The 20,171-nt window shown below is 36.0% G+C and overlaps 1 protein-coding gene across 1 annotated transcript; it reads left to right on the forward strand.

Annotated features, from left to right (window-relative positions):
• Positions 1-1,049: 1,049 nt before the first annotated feature.
• LOC125841273 (flowering time control protein FY) lies at positions 1,050-19,155 on the forward strand. Its single transcript, XM_049520368.1, has 20 exons — positions 1,050-1,173; positions 1,291-1,361; positions 1,941-2,309; positions 3,192-3,283; positions 5,424-5,492; positions 6,269-6,373; positions 7,414-7,509; positions 7,591-7,673; positions 7,772-7,843; positions 8,047-8,144; positions 8,500-8,559; positions 8,680-8,740; positions 8,857-8,944; positions 9,867-9,930; positions 10,392-10,470; positions 11,840-11,929; positions 14,911-14,996; positions 15,281-15,768; positions 16,634-16,870; positions 18,821-19,155. Exons 3-20 carry the CDS (start codon positions 1,988-1,990, stop codon positions 18,938-18,940), a joined length of 2,310 nt encoding a protein of 769 aa, XP_049376325.1. The 5' UTR covers positions 1,050-1,173; positions 1,291-1,361; positions 1,941-1,987; the 3' UTR covers positions 18,941-19,155.
• Positions 19,156-20,171: the final 1,016 nt, after the last annotated feature.

Genomic DNA, 20,171 nt, shown 5'->3' on the forward strand with positions numbered 1-20,171 from the left:
ATTTATTTAAAGTTAGAATGATTGACAAGGGACTATGGATGAAGTAAGTTGCCACATGAATTAAGCTCACGAATTTACTACAACACAATAATGTCAGTTCGTGGCGGCGGAATTCTCAATGCTGGTGGATCACAATGGTAGAAAAAATTCGGTGATTTGGGACAAAAGAGGGAGAGTTTGTGATTGCTTATATGAGTTTTAGAGTAGATTGGAATTGAATAGTGAGTTTATACTTTATGTATAGTTAGTGTATGATTTATATAGAGCTAAACGATATTTAATTTTTTGAGTTTATCATAATATATAGTTAGTGTATAACCATGTATAAGTAAACTATACTGTATCGGTATACTTATATTGTATAGTCAATATATACTTTCTATGATTTTTGGCTATTTTTTTATATAAATAAAACATGAATATATTCGTTGTAAATCTAGAAGATGTTTGGATTGACTTAAAAGTTTGTCAAACCTACTTTTAAGTCAATTTTTGACTTATGAAAGTATTTGACAAATATAAAAATAACTTAAATAATGACTTAAAATAACTTAGGAAGTGTATGACAAGATAAAAAATAGCTTAAAATAAGTTTAAAATGACTTAAAATAAGTTAAAAACCAAAAGTAGGTCTTTTCTTACTTTTTATTTTTTGATTTAAAAGTCATTTAAGTTTGACTATCTATTTTTGACTTAAAAGTTACTTTTTTTTAAGTAACATGCTCTAATTACTTTACCGTATATATTTGAAACTAACACATAAATAATTATTTCCCAAATCACATTTTCTTTTTCATAAAATTAGCCCAAAAATCATGAGTATGTTATTAAACTCAAGTCTATTATAATTTGTATAATAATATTATATTTGATAAATAATTTTTTTTTTGTATTTAATAGTAATATAAAGTCTTAATTATTTATGTGATGTGATTTTTCCATTTTTTTACGCAAATAATTTTTAGATTTTCCTCTGTAATTTTCGGCATTGGGCCTTGAGGATTTCACTTCATTTTCCATTGTCCAAATCTCCATTTACACGAAAAATGGACTCCAAAATAAGCCCACACTAAATTACCAAACCTATCCACTGCTACTACACCCCCGTTGCTCTCTCCGGCGAATACATCGCGCTCACCTCGCCGTTGATCTCTCCGGCGAAGATTTTGCCTAGTGAGTTCCTCCGTTTCTTCCCTTTTTCACTATATACCTCTCTCCATTTCCTTCTTTTTTTAACTCCTGGTTTAAAAACCCTAAACCCTTTTTACTTCTTGCCGCCATCCATCGTAGCACTAGCTGAAGGCCCTTCTTACCGGAGTTCCGAGTGCTGTGTTGCTGGTTTCTTCACGTTTCTGTAACTGGTACACCAGCTATTTTTTTTCCTGTTTATCTCTTATATTTGTGTAGCACTATATTCTAAGAATTTAGGTCGGCATAGCTTTTTAATTCAAATTTCAGTTTGCTCATTGTTATGCGATATGATTGATTCCAGGGTTTCTTTCAGGATTTTCTTTAAGTGGTTCTCAGTTTCTTTATGGGAAGTTCATATTAAAAATTAGAAATTTATATTGGAAATCCGTGTCTTCTCATTAATATTATCCAGAGTTATATTTTAGATTGCATTACAGTACAGTATGTGTGTTGTTGAAATGATTTTTTTGGGTGCTTTCTTAATTCTTGGAGCTCCCTCAATTAGATATGGAATGCAAGCTCTCTTGTTAGGTATTTTGCATATTGAGATTTGAGTCAGTTGGTGTTTGAAGAAAATCAAAGGTTATTGTGTTTGCACGTGTGCCCATGAATGTAATTATTGATTATTTTTGAAAGATTTACATGTTTGTGTTTAGGTGGTTGTTAACATCTTCAAATATGTATTGAATATCTATATCAGATACTTGGTCCGATTATTATTGTATATTAACTCGAGTCCATTGTCCTAGAACTCTGAGTTTTGAATCCATAAATTTGAAATCTTGGATCTGCAACTATGATGGCGAGTGGTGATCCTCATCAGCACCAGCACCAGCACCCGCCGCTGCCACAGCAACAATTCCAGCAACAACACCAGCAACAACCCCAGCAACAACACCAGCAACAGCACCAGCAACAGCACCAGCAACAACCCCAGCAACAACACCAGCAACAACACCAGCAACAGCACCAGCAACAACACCCTCCACATTTTGGAGAGTTTCCAAGGGGTCCACAACCTCTGCCAGGTCCACCTCCCATGATGCGGCAGCCATCTGCATCCTCCACTACTCTTAATGCTCAGCCACCTGGACCTCCTCCTCATCCTTCTTATGACGGTGTGTTACTTACTAATGTTTCATTTACTCTTTTACTTCTCATCATTGATTGATATGCTTTTCAGCAGAGCGTGCAGCTGGTTGTGAAAATCAAGAATCTAGTTGTTATCAAATTGTTTTATTGTAGGAAAAAATACCTAGCTACAACTTTTCTTCTTCTACTTCTTCTCTTTTATTTCTTTGATTTTAGTTATCAAACTGCTGCTGTGTAATTCATTAATCTGAAAAAAATATGGCTAGATACTGAAAGTTGGAAATTGACTGTAATTTTAATGGGAAAATGGGAGAGTGAATATTAGTAGAAACTACCGGTCTGGAGAGGTGTCATTTGAACATACTATTTTGTTTTCTTTGGGAAGGACCTCTTTAGTCGTTATTTCATGTAGGTTCTATTTAGTTGGAGAAGAAAGAAGATTTTCAACTCACAGATATTCATGTTGAACTCTTATTACCATTTATCATTTTCATTTCATTTTATAAGAGGAAGCAAGATGAAAGACAGAATGTTCTTTACCACAAAAAAAGAAGAAGATGAAAGACAGAATGTTGAAGCAAAAAGAAGGTTGATTCCTCATCACTTCTTTATTTCTTGTTATCAGATATGGCGTCGAGAATAGATTGCCTCTTACCCACAAATTGACTGATAATGAGGCTATGACTGTCTCAGATTGTCAAATTCTCATAGAGCCTACCTATTCTTGTTGCTTGGGTAGGTTTAGGTCCATAAAGTTGAAGAGAGGATGAACGTTACCCTTTTCCTTAGAGACTTCCATTTGCTTCGACGACACATAATTCACTTCACCTAATTTTTATTTTGATAAGTATTTACAAGACCTAATTACGATGTCTGCCAAAGTTTTATTCTTTTCCTTATATTTGCAGCTCATGCTGACAGTTTTGCTGCAAAGAGAATGAGAAAAATTGGCCAGAGAAGAGCAGTTGACTACACTAGTACAGTTGTAAGATATATGCAGGTAATAACTGTTGAATGTTGGCAATTACCCAGAGACCTAGTTATGCAATGTGTTGCGGTAAATGTTCTTCTATATGTTACTACTATATAGATCAGCAAGGGGCTAGAACCAGTAGCTGTTATCCTGCATCACTAAGAAAATTTACGTCAAGTGTGGGTTCATTTTCCTCTTTTCTTTCTTTTAAAGGGGGTTACAACCACAAGCTGTTGTCCCGTCACCATTAGGAAAGACTAGCAAAATTGCTTTTATTCAATACTAACCTATCCCTGCCTTGAAATGTGTGTATAGTTAGCAATCAATGTGGGAAATAAACATTAAGGAATAGTTGTAAGTGTTTATTCATCTGCATGACACAACATTTTCACCAACATTATGGAAATCCTTTTACAGAGTTTGGTATAATCAAAGATAAAAACCTCCTATGGATAGTTTGGATGTCATTGTTCCATTGTCCATGAACATCATTTGTTTTCTTTTTCTTTTTTGATTCTTTTTGTACGCACCAGAACATTAGTTCTTGATACCCTTTTTTCCCTACTATTGTTACACATGAGAGAAGCTTGGGTCTAGACTCTCTTAAATGATCCTCTAACACAACTCAGCCATCCATTAGAATTGACAGTTAAATTTTGGCTTCTAATCTCAAGCTCAATCCCCCTTTAATCATATATATAAGTCAATCAACTTTATTCAATTCCAATTTAGTTATCATCCTTAAAAGAAGTATCTCCTTAATTAAAAAAAGAATCCTCTGTATCCATTCCTTTCTATTTGGTACATATCATTTCGATAATAAACATTTTGTATTTTAACGCTAGTTAGGGTTTTAAACAAAATAGAGGTTCTTTGAATCTCACACTTATCCCTGCACTCATTTGCAAGTTATTTATCAGACCAGAAAAATAGTCTATTATGTCCTTTAATGTAACTGTGAGGACATACTGAGCTGTAATCTTGTTATTGACTGCTTTAAATCTCCCATTTATCTCTATGCTGACATACAAGTCTTTACCATATTAAAAAGACTAAATGCAAACACACATTTAATGCACGTGTAACTACTTTGACCAAGCCTTAATCTTATCTACTTGCTTGACTATTTGATCATTTGCTTTCATTGTGTTATGTTCTTAGTTAAATCCTTGTTGATTCCAAGAGATTGTGGGTTTTAGGTCTACTTCATCCTATTTTAACTCCTTCAATTATCTTAGGTGTTGCACCTTCGGGATGAGGCACTTTGAGATTTACATAGTACATGTCAAGCAATCTCATACAACTTCCTTATATTTCATCCTATATTGCACTTTCTATTAAACAATGATCATCTTGTATGACCGCACATCTATCTTAGCATCGGTATTTATGTGATACTCATTGTGGATATGTTGGGCCTTAAAGGCACAGCTGTCATCCCATATAACATTGATGGTATAACAGTGATTATAAGGTACTAGAGTGCCTCTATGTTTAGTTCTATGGAACTCAGGCAACTGTAAAGTTTGCAGAACGATATGTAGGACTATACTTACCAGACATTGCTCTTGTAATTGTTCTAGTAGAAAGACTAGTCTCAAGTCACAGTAAATATAGCCTGTACACTGGTTCATTAGTACTAGCTGTAAAGTAGCAGTAAGTATAGCTTGTATAGTGGTTAATTTGTCTAGCACTAACCATACACTCCAGGAATATTGCTAGAGCTCTAATTATCTTTCCATAAGGCGATCTTGCTCAATCCCACATATTTTTTGAAGGAGTCCAACCTCTTCCTAATTCCAGTTCCACAAGAACCAAATAAGTGCTTTTGGTTTGCAGTAGCTAGCACCCATATGAGCTGTATTGATGTTCCGGTATATGTATACATGACTACACTCTTTGGTTGCCATAACTCTAGGTAACGGGATAGAAAAAAAAGTGTGAGCAAAAATAAAAAGAGGAATAGAAGTTCTATAACCTTTTTTCATCTAAAAAAAAAGGGAACAAAAATGAGACCAAGAAACCAAAGTCATCTTGATTGTTTTGTCCATTAGTAACTTCAATGTTTCTTTTTTTGGTGGGCTTGTCAACTTGGCAATGGTACTCATAATTCTTAAACTTTTAAGGTTATTTTGGTCCAAAGTTAAGAATCATCGCTTTTCTGCAGATCCGCATGTGGCAGCGCGATTCAAGGGATAGGACAGTGTTACAACCTAGCCCAGCAGCAGCAGTTGATGTCAGTTTACTCCACCTATGTATTGGTCTTTGATTCTGCAAAATTCAATTTGTTTTAATGATCATATTTTTTTAATCTTTCATTACTGGTAAGAAAGCATATCCTGGGTGAGAAATGTAAAGGGAATATATATATATATTTCCTTCAGTTCTTGGTTTGTACAAAATAGAACTTGCGAAGCTACCGTGAACCGCCATTGAAGTAGCAAGAGATAAAACATTGGCTGAAGTCCTGTAGGTTTCAAGCTTCTTATGTTGAAACTCTTCTAACCCTTATTCTGTACTCGCTAACATAGATGTTCAAACAATAAAGTGAAGTGTACTCCTGCTTCGTGAAGGTAGGGTGGTTGTTTCCGATAGACATTCAGCAATCTTGAGGATGAGGATAGTTGACCTAAAATATCTGTAGTCCCAGAAGGTGATAATAGTTCAGTTTTACCTGCATGTAAGCAGTAAGCTAGTTATAGACTCTAAGAACATTCTAGAACCACCTAATGGACGAATTAATTGTGAATTTTGTAACATAGGTTTCCAAAGAAGTACCAAACTAACATGTTTAAAATTGAAGCCACAACTAAACATACTATTAAAATATATTGGCCTGAAGCCAGCAAACTAAATGCTAATGATTCTACATAGTGTGTGTAAGCTGGCCCAGAGTCCCAGACAATATTTTTTTAAAAGAAATGAAAAAAAAACAAGATTGTATCTTCTACTGATCTTATTCCTTTAAAGTCAACATGTGATCAGGATTTTTGTGATTGTTCATGGGTGCAGATATTGCCAGCAGTTGCCTATTTGGATAATCCATCCACAAGTTTTGCTGCTAAATTTGTTCATACATCTCTAAATAAAAACCGTTGTTCAATCAATTGTCTTGCGGTGAGTTGAAGAATTCTTCTTGGTTTCTATCTTTACGTTTGTGCTTTAGTTGTGTATATCTTTGGTTTTGTGTTCATACTCAATTGAATTACTGTGTCCAGAAGCACACATGCATCTTTGTACATGTGCCCTTGAGTTTGCATCTATTTAATACTCCCCCATCCCTGTTTATGTGGCACTTTCTCCTTTTCACGATTTCCCAAAATGGTTGAGACTATTCAATTTCTATGCAACTGTCACTACCGTGAAGAGTTCAAAGTTGTTAAAATTTTAAGTTCAAATTTCGAGGTAAATATCTCTGCCAAACTAGCTTTTCCAGACTACTGTAATATGCTGTTCCTCCATAGCTAATATAATTTATAAGTCAAATTAACTTATTAAACTAAGTGTTCCATCAAACATCACATAAAAAGGAAATGGAGGGATTAGTTCTTTCCACTAATCACAAAAATAAAATGGAATGGAGGATACAACCTTAATGCTGAAGAATACAACCTTAGCAGTTCTGACAAAAATGGAATGGGGGAAGTAATATTTAGTAGTACAATTGTCAATTATAGTATGTTCTTCGGAGCATTTAAATGCAACACATCTGAGTGTCTAAAATATTCACACAGTTGCAAGGCCTTGAATGAATGTATGAATCTGGAACCTTGAAACATGATTTTATTTGCTATCAAACTCTCTTCGGACGTTTTTGTTTTTCTCTGATAAGTACTAGTTTTTCCTAGTAGAGCTCTTTGTATTCAGTTTTTTCTTACTAGCTATTCTTTGGAAATAAAATAATAAAAGGTGACATGGAAGGAGTCATCCTGTCAGATATTGTAGTTTAAAATCTTATACCCTCTTGGGTCTCTTTTATGTCATTGTCATTCTAATTACTGATGAAAGAAGTAAAGGGGATCCTGCTTGTGTTATGCCACAAGACGTAGAGCTAAAAATTTTCTGGGTCTCTCTTTTGGTTGTGTCACATCCTTTGTGTATCATATCTTTATATTTCTGTTCTCTTATTCAAACCTGCTCTCTTGGATTACGTGAAGTGGACTCCTAGTGGGCGGCGCCTTGTTACTGGATCTCAAAGTGGTGAATTCACACTATGGAATGGGCAATCATTTAACTTTGAAATGATACTTCAGGTATGAAACTGGGGTTGTAATTTCAGATCTTAGTATGCGACAAGCAAATTAGATGGACAATGTAATGTATTTCATGTGCAGGCTCATGATCAAGCAGTCAGGTCAATGGTATGGAGCCACAATGATAACTGGATGGTCACTGGTGATGATGGGGGAACACTAAAGTAAATAAAATTTAGGAACAATCTGCAGTTCACACTCTCCTTCTCTATATTGTGTTTTTCTTTCTCTTTTGTGAATTTGCATCTATATCATGTAACAGGTATTGGCAAAACAATATGAATAATGTCAAAGCCCATAAGAATGCACATAAAGAATCAATACGAGAATTGAGGTAATTATTCTAAATGATGTGACTTGGTTTTGAGAATTATTATGTATTTCTTGGATTGTTTTATCTGTTTGGTTTTCGCTATCAGCACATTTGCATCATTAAATATATTTTTAGGGTATGCACGATCTAAATGTCAGTTGGTTCCCGTTCTCAGGAAAAAAAATGTTAGTTGGTTACTGAGTCTTATGCTTGAATTTGAACAGCTTCTGTAGTACAGATTTAAAATTCTGCTCCTGCTCTGACGACACTACCATTAAAATATGGGACTTCGCAAGGTGCCAAGAAGAGCGCTCATTATCTGGTAATGTTCCTCAAGCTGTTTACTATAAGTAGCTTGTTGATTCAAGTGAAATTAGTGATGGTTTGGCTGCATATCTGTGATCTATGTTAGGGCTATTTTGTTGTTTTTTCTAAATAATATGCAGGCTCCTATGTGTCAGTTGACACTCTGCCTTCCATTACTTCTTGCTGCTATGATAGTTGTTATGACATGTTTAGGCATGTTTCAGCAGCGGTTTACTATGAAATGGAAAATTGGTTAAAAAATTTCACTGGCAATAGCTCTTCAATTTGCTATCAACACTTATTAATGTACTAGTTAACTTGAGCATGAGGTGACCTTAGAATAGTTTCTTATGTCACTTGAACTCAGGCAGGCCATGGTTGGGATGTGAAGAGTGTTGATTGGCACCCTACAAAGTCTCTATTAGTCTCAGGTATATGCTTTTTTCTTCTCTTCTTTTCTTAGAAATGTTTCGCTTAGTTTTTTTTTATGGTGGAAATGTTCCGGGTTTTTAGATTCACTCTTTGACACCTTGCTTTTGTCCCGCCTGCAGGTGGAAAAGATAATCTTGTTAAACTTTGGGATGCCAAGTCAGGAAAGGAGCTTTCGTCATTGTCAGTCAAAAACTGCTCTCTAATTCTGCAATGTTATTACTTCTATAAACTTAGGATTTTACCAGTTAAGTTACAATTTTTTTAGCAATAACATGGATGCTGTTTGCGGTTTGCAGTCACGGACATAAGAATACCGTTCTCTGTGTAAAGTGGAATCAAAACGGTAACTGGGTCCTTACTGCTTCCAAGGATCAAATTATCAAGGTGGCTGTTCCATGTCATACTTCTCCTAAAACCCACAAATCCTTTTTCTGATTTTGCTTGTAATGATTGTGTGGTGTAAATTTGTTGTTAATGACCAAATGATCTGATGTTTGTTTCACAAATTCATTAATTTGAAATTGCATGGCAATTGACAAAAGTGTACAACTACTTGTTCTGTCGTGTTGCTGTTTGTATGACATGGTTGGAGGTGGAATATGTCCATCAAGTTTGAAATACAATAAAATAATAATGATAGTAATATTATAACTATTTATTAATTTGACTATATGATATGTGATTGTTGTTATCTGAGGAAAGATGTCATTTTTTAATAGAATTGACAAAAACTAGATTTATTCTATCTTTTTTTACCCTTGACAAATGAAAAGCTTTCATTAATGATGCACAAAGATGATGTCAATAAGTATTTAGAATATGGGTGAATAGAAAAACAGAGAAGGATAAACTTGAAGTTGTTCAGTTGAAATGTGTATTTTCATTTCTGTTGAGTTGTACTTTTGAGCTTTATGAAGCTTTAGGGGAACATGTTCTAGTTTTGTGTTCTAGTTTTGTTAGGGGTTCAGTCAGGTTCGTTAAACTTGTAGCTGTGGGGTTTGAGATGCCTCGCTAAATTTCTTATTAGGGGGTTGGTAGCAACAAGATTGCAATTTTAGCTTGGTTTTAAGTTGCAACTGCTTCTTTACTGCAAGTGCATTTCTTCTTGCCACTTCTCTGTTTCTGGTTGCAGCATTCATTTTTTTATTTAGTTAGAAATGAAGAACAAAGCCTATATACATATGAATTTTAATCAACATACTAATGAAGGAATGCCTGCAAATAGTTTTGATGATTATTGTGTCAAGTAAAACATTTGTGTTCAATTGCTTGTCTTATGTCCTCTTAACGTGCTGTTTCATTTCAGCTTTATGACATACGTGCTATGAAGGAGGTTGAGTCATTCCGAGGGCATCAGAAGGATGTGACATGTAATAATTACCTTCTTCTGTATGTGTGTATATATATCTTATGCAATGCACACAACACTAGCATGTCGTGTAATAGCCAGGTAATGGGTTTGGATGACTTGATAAAGAAAAATGAGCTTGGATGAAAATTTGCATTTCGTATGCTAGTATTATTCAGCAAATTTCTCCAAGGTACTATAAGAAAAAGAAATTTCAGACATGTTGATGAAAAAGTGGATAATACAAATGGAGGTAGTGGCTGAATTGTTAATAATAATGAAATTCAAAGTTAATCACTTTTAGCCTTTTCTACTATCTGTGTTGCAGCAATAATTTTAATGCTTCTTTATTTTGTTTATTCAGATAATAAACACCCTTTTTTTCCACTTATTGTCTTGTTCCTCCACCATGCTTCCATGTTTAACTTTCATTTGTCTGTGATAATGGCTAATTAACTGTTTATATTCATGTAACTGTGACAGCACTGGCCTGGCATCCATTTCATGAAGAATATTTCGTCAGTGGAAGCTTTGATGGTTCAATATTTCATTGGCTTGTGGGGTAAGTTCCTTGAAACTTCTTTCACTATCAACTATAAATCATTGGTGCTACTTTCATATCCTGCACTTTCAAAATACCATTATATGACCTTGTTTAGGACGTTAATCTTGATGTTTCTTATTTTTTTCAACTGTTAGCCATAGGAATAACAAGTCTTATCCGATGAAATAGACAGGATACCTAGCTATCGATTGAGGAAGTGTTGCTAATTGTTCTGTCATAACATTACCCTTTTATTTATATTCTTTTGCCACCATTTAATAAAATTGAAGTGTGTTACTCCTGCCACTTCTTTGGCTGGATTCCAGTTGGGATGATTGACAAAGGACAATTCAGGATGAATGTCATAGCTAGTAGCTTAGACTTATCAAGAAACTTCGGGGTGGCCTAGTGGTTTGGGCTTGGGACTTCCATGTTGGAGGTCTCAAGTTCGAAACCCCTTGCCAGCGAAAGCAAGGGGTTTGCCTTCTGGGTCGAGCTCGTCGCACCGGGCTTGCCTAGTGCGGGTTACCTCTCCTATGTGGTTTGCGAGCTATTGCATAGGAGCGGGGGTTTTACCCTGTGCGCACCCAAAGGGTAGCAGCTGCGAGTTTCCCTTGTCATAAAAAAAAAAAAAAAAGAGTCTAGGTTAAGAGTGAGTAAAAGTTAAAAATATGTACTTGCCCTTCTCTAAAAAAGAGAAAAATGTACTTAAACTAACTTGAATCAATTTTATGATCTTACTTATTTCGAATCTTTGTGAAATATTTCAACTGTTCTTGGCAACCAGAAGTTGGAGATAAGACAGGGAACTTTGTTTCCACTTCTAATGCTCCTCTTAGCATGTATCTTTACTTCATCAAGCATTCTCAACTTAATAAAACCAAAACAGTGGGGATACATGGTTGTTGTATGTGAATCTGGTACTATGGTTATTGAGCAATTATCCTTTTCTCCTAGGAAGGTGTCAATTCGATGCGATGAGTTCAGGATAGTTCTGGGAAAAATCATCTCCTTCCACTCAAATTCCTTTTTTATTTGCTTTTCCTGTAAGAGGGAGACTTGATTTTTTTTGTCATATGCATTATTTGCCCTAGTTTATTGAATAAAAACATTTTTTTTCCTTTCGGTTCAAATAAAAAATTTCTTTCTACCCAGTATTGACTAGTGCAGTATAATCCTACAGTTTCTGTGATTGTGGGGAGTAAAAGAGCCCTCTGGACTACTTAGTCTGTCATCCAAACATGTGATGAGATGGTCCAGAATATGATTTCACTTACAAAATGAACCCAAAAATGAAACTTTTAATCAAATCAAATCCCCCTATCATCAATGAATTGGGTAAGTTCTAATATTTTTTTCTCTCATCTTTTTGATGCTCTCCCCACAGGCATGAAGCACCTCAAGTAGAAATTACAAATGCACATGAAACTGGTGTTTGGGATCTTGCGTGGCACCCCATTGGCTATCTCCTTTGCAGGTTATACTGCATTTTCTTGAACTGCAGCTCTGTAGTTATGTGCCATTTATTACACTAGTACTGGTTTCCAGTTGCAGAAAACAATTTTCTAAAGTTGCAATTGTTAGAATTTTTTTTTTCCTGACAAAAATAAAACAAAAAACTGGTGTGCTTTTCTTCTGTGCCTTGTCCCGTATTTGAATAATCTGGTCGATTCATCTTGGTTGTTGCTGGATATTCTTTTGAGGTTGTTCATTTTTTTGTTGCTTGGATCTATATGGTGCTGAATTTGCTGCTTTACCATGACAATATAAGCTGAAGCTGATTTCAAAAGCTTGTTTAGTATTCATCCTGCAATTCTATGCCCCAGTAAGAACACAAGGCATTCCCGAAGTACTCCTTTTCCAATTTTCTTATAGAATAAGTTCTTCAAATTCTGTTTGATTTTGCTCTTTTCATTTTATTTTTTTTGAAACTGGTAACTCTGTGTGTGTGTATATTATATATCAAAAGAATCAAAACAGTACTTAGGTAGTACTGAAACCATATTTACATTAGAGCGCTCAAATTTTTCTGTCCTCTATCTATAATGAATCTAAAACATCAATGATAGAAACATTATTATTTTAGTAAATCTGATTAAACCAAAAACACAAAAGTAAGATGGAGTTCAACTTGATCTTTTGCACACCATTCTATATATTCTCAAAGCATCTGGAATTTCTCTCCTTCCAAATAGTCCACCAAATGCAGGCACGGACAATTCTCCATCTACTCGCATCCTTTGCCTGTAAGCCTGTTTCCTCCCAACTTTTTAGAGCTTCTGTAACCTTTTCAGGAATAATTCAGGATATGCCTTTTGTAAGTTTAAGATAATTCTCCATTATTGTGCTGTGAACTTACAATGTAGGAAGAAATGGTTAACTGTCTGCTGTTTCTTTACGCAAAAAACATCTTGAACACAATGGAATCCCTCTTCTCAACAGATTAACCAGTGTAAGGGCTGCTTCTTTAACTAGTAGCCACACAAAACAGACTACTTTGTGATGGACTTTAGTCTTCCAGGATGTGTTTCCATGTCCAATTGGTTATCTGTTGGTTGGAGTGATTCATCATTTTGTAGGCTGCATTTGCCTAGAATAGTTTCCTTTCTACCATAATACATCTCCACCTGTCTGTAGCCCAAACTGCTCAATTGTACTAAAGAAATCAGCCACTCTTTGCAATTCCCAATCATTGATTTGTCTCATGAAAATGATGCTCCATCCTTGAAGTGTCCTCATTTCTGCTATAGACCTTTGCTGATGAAGAACTAGTTGAAGATATCTATCTGGAAAGGCCATTTCCATATTGCTTACCACATGTCAATTGTCCTTCCAAAAGTTAATTGTAATCTTATAAGTTTATTCTTTCCACACGATGGCTATGGATTTAGATTGTCCTTCTCGGTTTGCCTTTTATCCACTCTAAGAAGTCTATCAGTCGATGGTCGTGGGGATTACAGCTTCTGCTGTACTAATTCTTTCTTGAATGTGAAGGTTTCTTTTGTGTGGGCTCTCAACTTTTCTTCATCCAGTAAATTCATGTTTCCATAAGAAGTCCGTTGCAGATTTAAATCTTAGGGTAGATGGTTGTGTCTATAGCTTTGTTGTGTGCTCAACTATGGCCCTCACTTAGTAGCTTCTTTTTTCATGTATGTTGGCTCTAACTCCCTTGTACAGAACTTATCAAGCATATATACAAATACAATTAGTGATAGCTTTATTATGTTGTGAAACATTTGAGGTACTTAATACTTATGCTGAAAGTAGTTGTCGGTAGATGTTAAAAAAGGTAGTAAGATATGTATAGTGGCTCATCAAAAGTAGTCAACCTTTTTGGATAAAGTATTTCATATGATAAAGGGTCATTCATCCCAAAGGAATCATTGCGCTGCCACCCCCCTCCACGTGACCCTGCCTCAGCCCTGGTCCCAGAGAACAATAAAAATTTACCTCTTTATTTTTTGGTGCGACTGTTTTCTATCAATTCCCTTGATATTGTCACCTACAGTTTTTCTATCAATAGCCGGTGATCAAGAAGATAATGCCGTAATGAAATGGGCGAGGCCATTTGTCATTAGAGAATGGAATTATTGTCTTGTGCATCACAAATTATGAATATATGAACATTATCTATTACCTTGAAAAGGTGAAATTATGGTTTGTGTTGGACACCATTTTTCTAGTATGGAATTGATGCTGAACTTCGATATGAAAGTGCATCATGAACTATTCATATAGCATCTGTTGCTGATATACTTCATTATTAAAGGAATTCTCCTACATGAGTTCCTCCATTTTATTTTACATTGGTTGTACTGAAACCATATTTACAAAGGAAGAATACTGTCAGCTGACCTTGCAAAATTCAAGGATTTCTATGATTGAAACAATATCTTCTATGTAAATCCGTTACACCAAAAACAAAAAAAGTCTAATGCAATTACTTTTGATCTTCTGTATTGAATGGCGACTGTCCTCAAAACATTTTGAGTTCCTCTCTTTCCAGATTGTCCACCAGATGCAACTTGCGAGCTGGGACAATCCTCCATCTATCTATGTATAGATTTCGTCATTTCATTTGAACTTTTCTTGGGCAGGTGACTTTATGGGTGTGCTTACTTGCATTTTAGGCCTCCTTGTGTTTATGTGGATTCAAATCCTGCACAGCCTCCACAGGCTGGATTAAAAAATTTTCCCTCCCTCTCTATCTTCGTGTGTGTGTGTGTGCGAGGAATTGTGTGTTTTGTACTGTAAATTGTATGTCATTGCCTTCCAGTGGCTGGTTTTAGCTTTTCTTGCTTGTTATTTCGTTTCTTGTCCTCTCTAGTACTGCGGATATCCTTAAACCTTCTCCACTAGGTACTATTCTGCCAACAGGAATAAAATTTCCATCAACATAAAGCGTATAACTGGAGTAACCTAAGCAGGTATAACTAATCAGTCTTTTTGCTGGTGCAGTGGCAGCAATGATCAGACAACAAAGTTCTGGTGCAGAAATAGGCCTGGGGACTCCGCTCGTGATAAATTCAATTTAGGACAGCAAGGTGTTAACTAATTCCTGTCCATGCAGTTGTTATTTTTATATTTTTTTTTCTATTGTTTTAGTGTACTTCAGATTGTATACAAGTTTATTGTACATATATTTAGATGAGGGGGCCGTGGGCTTTGTAGACCAGGGCAAAAATCAGCTTGGTTTTAAAGAAATTTCTTGAAAGATTATCGTTTTTCTTTTCCATTGGCACCTAATAGTCTTAGTTAGACTATCACATTGAACTACCAAACTATAGTGCTTAAATAGCCTCAGCACAGGTATTTTGGTTGATTTCAGGTTTGGGTGATCAACACAATGTTCTTGGTCGCATGCCTGGTAATTTTCCAGGTCCTGAGCCCCCATCAACTCCTGGAGCATTTGCCTCTGGTATGTTACGAACTGAGGGTACAATACCTGGAGTTGGAGCTGCAATGCCACTGTCTATCCCATCACTTGATTCATCTTCTCAAGGAGAACAGAAGACTTCAATGCCTTTAGGAGCTCCTCCTCTTCCTCCTGGTCCACATCCATCGCTTCTTGGAAGTAATCAGCAGCAAGCATATCAACAAAACATGCAGCAAGCTCAGCAGCAGCAGTCACTACCTCAACAAATGACTTCTCTTCCTTTGCAACCACCGAATTTGCCACAGCTACAGCCTCCACATATGCCTCTAATGCCACATCCTCATCTACCTCGGCCACCACATCAACTACAACCAGTAAACATGCCTGGCCTTCAATCTTCAATGCCAGGATCTGGACCCATCCAAGGAATGCCTCCGATGGTAAGTATCATATTTCTGCAGCTGTCTCTGTCTATTGTGCGTATCTTTCTTTTCTTCCTGTAGATGTGTCGTGACTTATCTTGATTGTCACCTTCTTGGTGCATCTCTAAGTATAATTCTCTTGCTAAACAAATGGAAATAAATTAGTGGTGTAAATTCATTTTTTGTTAAACGTATTCATACTGATGTGTATCTCTGTGTTTATGCTTGCTTATGCTGAATTCTGATTCTTCATTTGAACTCCCCCCTTGAGTGAAAGAACTTCATCTTTTCTGTAGTTGTTCCAGATTCAATTTGTGCAGTGTTTATAAAACTTTGATTTTATGAATTTTTACTGTTATAAAACAGATATGACCTTTTTGAAAGATTCCTGCTTTTAAGTAACTGATATTCTAGGTTAAGGCCATAAAATAATTTGAGTTAGCCATGCATTTGTATCAAGATGAGATTTGTAGCCAAATGGTATTCGAGAAGGCAGAGGATCCTCAGTTCAAGTCTTGTTGCCGTCCACCAACAAAATATGTTCATGTGCTTGTCTCAAGGGGAAAAAGCAGGTTTGCACGCGAGAGGGAAATGTCTGGCATAAAACACATTTAGGATGTGTCATGTCTCTAACAACTTAAGATTTTATACGAGACGGCTCACATTGTTAAACAGTATGCAAGTGATGCAGCATGCATGGATCTAATTTCACTAGGGTCTTCGCCTCTTCTTGAATAGAGCGGAGTTGGTAGCAGTGACAATTACTTTTGCATTGTGGCATAGTTGGTTGATTGATACAAAGTACATTTGCTTTGAAGGAAATATATTGAGAGGATCAAGAGGTTATTTCAGCATCACCGATTGACTGTCTTCTTCTTTTCAGGGGATACAAGGTAACATGAATCAGATGGGCCCTCCAATGCCTCAAGGTCATTTTGTTGGCATGCCTCCTGGATCTGGACCGCAGGGCAATGTTCCCCCTGGTGGAATGCCAAATGGATTGCCAAACATGCAAGGCCCTCAAAATTCAGGAGGCAATCAGATGTTTCCACCAGTACGAGGCTTCAACAGGCCACAAGCTGGGCAGATGCCGCTCATGCCTGGACTTAATCCTTATCAGGTGAATGGCATGTAAATACTTTAAGAGACCTGAGAGTGCATGGGTAACAATCTTTTGGCAGCTTATTCATTCTGTTAGGGATCCCCTTTTTATTTGGATTCTTATTTTCAGTTACATGTATCTAACCTGTCAGTTAATAATTAGCTATTATTTGTTACATAGGTTTCCTATTCATTGTTGCATTAAGTTGGGGTAGTTTTAGCTGGATTGAAAAGAGAAAGTTACAGTCTAAAACTTGTTCTGAGCAACTTATCCAAAAATAATTTTTTGTCCAATTGTTGTCAGTATTTTCTTAAGCTATTCTTGGAACAAGAATTCTACACTGCAACTTCAACTTATGCCAGAGAACTGCAGAATGTGTGAAAATGTGTTGAATCCAGTTCTACAAAAGGATTAAATGTGGTCAAAGAGTGTGAAGACAGGGAACTCTAGTGAGAGTAAGTCAACAATTTTCGGTCCGGTATATCAAAAGTGGTAGGATCTGCATGGGTGATACTAAATGTTCTTTGCCGAAAGGAGAAGTTAGGTATCTATACATGTGAGCTTATGTTAGGGGCAAAATAAGAATGGGGTCTGATTGAATTTGGGGAAGACGACATTGTCTTCATAATTATTTTGGTCTTCTAGTAGTTTTTACTGATTGCTGGAAAAGTTAAATGTATTTTCTTTAGAAGGTGCTAGGAGTTATTCAAATTTTGGCCATCACTGGGCTAGTTATAAATGAGGGTAAAGCTTGGGAGTTTATATGCACATATTTAAGTGATTAACTGAATATTCTTTTCAAGGTCATTTGTATACTTGTGTGAGAATAGTTGGATAGATGAATTAGCTGTGTCTTTTTGACTTTTTGGATAGTATGTGGCTATGAACTACTGATTTAATTGTGCTTCTTCCAGCATTTTTGTATATTTTCAGTACCTCCTTGGTACTATTCATAATATTACCTTATCAAAAGAAGTTCTTTTTGAGGTCGTTTTGTGTGCATGAATGCCGAATGTCCCTACTTTTCTGCGACATTTTCTCAATTAAATTTATATGGTAGATGTAGTTTTGATTTGTTTCTTCTTTCTCCAGGGGGTGGCCTTGGCTGTTGGGAGGTATTGGGGGTGTAGGCAGTGTGTTATTTTCTTAGGTGGAGGGGGGGAGGTTATTTTAGTGAGTAAAATGTCTTCGAACTCTGCGCAGTGCTTTGGTCTAGTGGTAAGAGTGAAATATGTGACAGGTAGGGGGTTGGAGGTATGCGTTGAAACCTTCCCGCAAAAGCTTGATATTTAAGTGGAGAAGGGTAGAAGGATGGGTCCATTATCCTTCTATCTACAAATCGTGTGCCTACTGGCCCTCGGAGATTTTTCGATTATTAGAATAAAAATAATTTGCCTTCTCAAATTTGTCATCAAAAAAAAATAATTTGCCTTCTCAAATTACCCTGTAAAGTGGAAAGGCTTCTAACCCATAGATTGTATTTACATGGGAGACAGGCAGTTAATGAGCACTTCTCTACAAGCTTTTTCTCTTCCTGCCAAAACTCAATTCCTGAGATTGCCCATACTGAACCTGATCTTCCTATATTGTTCTTCAATCCAGTTGTTTTTTTTTATTAGTTTGTGTCTTTCCTGTTCTCTGATTTTGTTAAGAGATATTTTTGTGAAGGAATTTTACCTACGGTGCATGTGAAATATTGGACCCAATGGAAGTGTACCTTTACAAGTTCCCAGCTTGGATAAATTATCTCTTCTTCTTTTTTCCTTTTTTAAAAAATGTTTTTAGATCTTCTTAGTGATAGATCAGTGAGGTAATTTACTTTCTCGTCCTCGTATGTTTAACTGACTAAAGAATATGAAATACCTTTGTTCTGATTTCTTGAACTTGAAAAATTTGCTGTTTTGGGCTGTTGAGTTAATTTCTTCAGTTCAATGACCCTTGTTTTTCTTTCTGTTTTTGCCTTAACAGCAATCTGGAAATCCAAACACACCACCTGGAATGCACATGCAGTCAAACTTTGGTCATCAATCTGGAATGCCTCCGCCACTGCCGCCAGGGCCTCCACCACATAATCAAGGACATCAATAGGCCATTGTTTATAGTTTCAAGCTTTGTTCAAATTCTATTCTCTGCACCAGTTTAATTGGCTAATTGATTTCTTTTGACAGTCGGATAGCATCTCTGTATTTTCTTCAATGTGTGTTTAGAGAAAAGTTATTGCACATCTAGGCATTCGGAATTAATATTTCGACAGCACTTTTATTTTTAAAGAATTCATAATGATTCTTGGTTTGTCATTTTCACACTTATTTTAGCAACGGGAATCCCTCTGTTAGGTACAAACGGAGTAATTTTCTTACTCTGAAAATATATTCATAGTTAATTCATCCGCCCATTGAGGAGACGTAAAACTTACCTCCAAAATACAAGGGAATAGAGAGGGGAAGGAAGAAGATCATAATGTTCCTCTTGACATTAGTTAGTAGAATTTGACATGAAACCACCAAATACAGTTGTTGGCCTAGGCCTAAGTATGCAGTTGCACCAGGGTATATGGAAAATCCACCCCTATTAATTCAGGCTCTTTTTATCTTTCATAGAGGGACAAAGTTCCAACTGAATTGGAATTTGGGGAACTGTAGTTTATTCGTACTTGGAGGGCATTCTTGGGAAGCAAAAAATTGCTTATATCAAGTTCTCCAATAGCAGCGTAGCTTAGTGGAGACACTCTTTCGACTAGTGTGCCATTGTCGAATAAAGAGGAGGGGGGGGCTTATGACTTGCAAGAGTATATGCAATATCATTACCCTCTCTATAGCGTCCTGCTCCAACTCTGTTTTAAAGTGACATATAACTGAAATCATTATTGAATTTTTAGTTGGATTCACTTATTTTTGGCTTGTAGTTTTAGTAATCCAGCAGACTTTCATTTATGAGACTATTCAAGTTCCAATTGAAACCTTGAATAAATCTGTTCAGATTTTAGAGTTGGATTAGTTAGCTTGTATAAGGTCCAGTTATTCCATTAGAAGGTACTTCCAGTATGTAGAGTCAGCTCGGGCCTCGGAGTGCTCCAACTCCCCCAACACAATGTCCCTGTCTCGGTTCCTTTTTTTTCGTTCAAGAGTTTATGGAAGTATGTCATTTAGACGAGCTACTCCTTCACCAATACTATATCTTCTTCATTTTTAATGCACCCTTTTTCCTTTTTCAAGAAATTTCACTACTAAAAAATCACTATTAAAATGTTTAACAAACTATTTCCGTATATGTTTTAATTGAAACAGTGATAAGAGAATTATTTTTTTAGTGTTTTCGC

This window comes from Solanum stenotomum, chromosome 10 (assembly GCF_019186545.1).
Source record: "Solanum stenotomum isolate F172 chromosome 10, ASM1918654v1, whole genome shotgun sequence".
Classification (NCBI taxonomy): domain Eukaryota; kingdom Viridiplantae; phylum Streptophyta; class Magnoliopsida; order Solanales; family Solanaceae; genus Solanum; species Solanum stenotomum.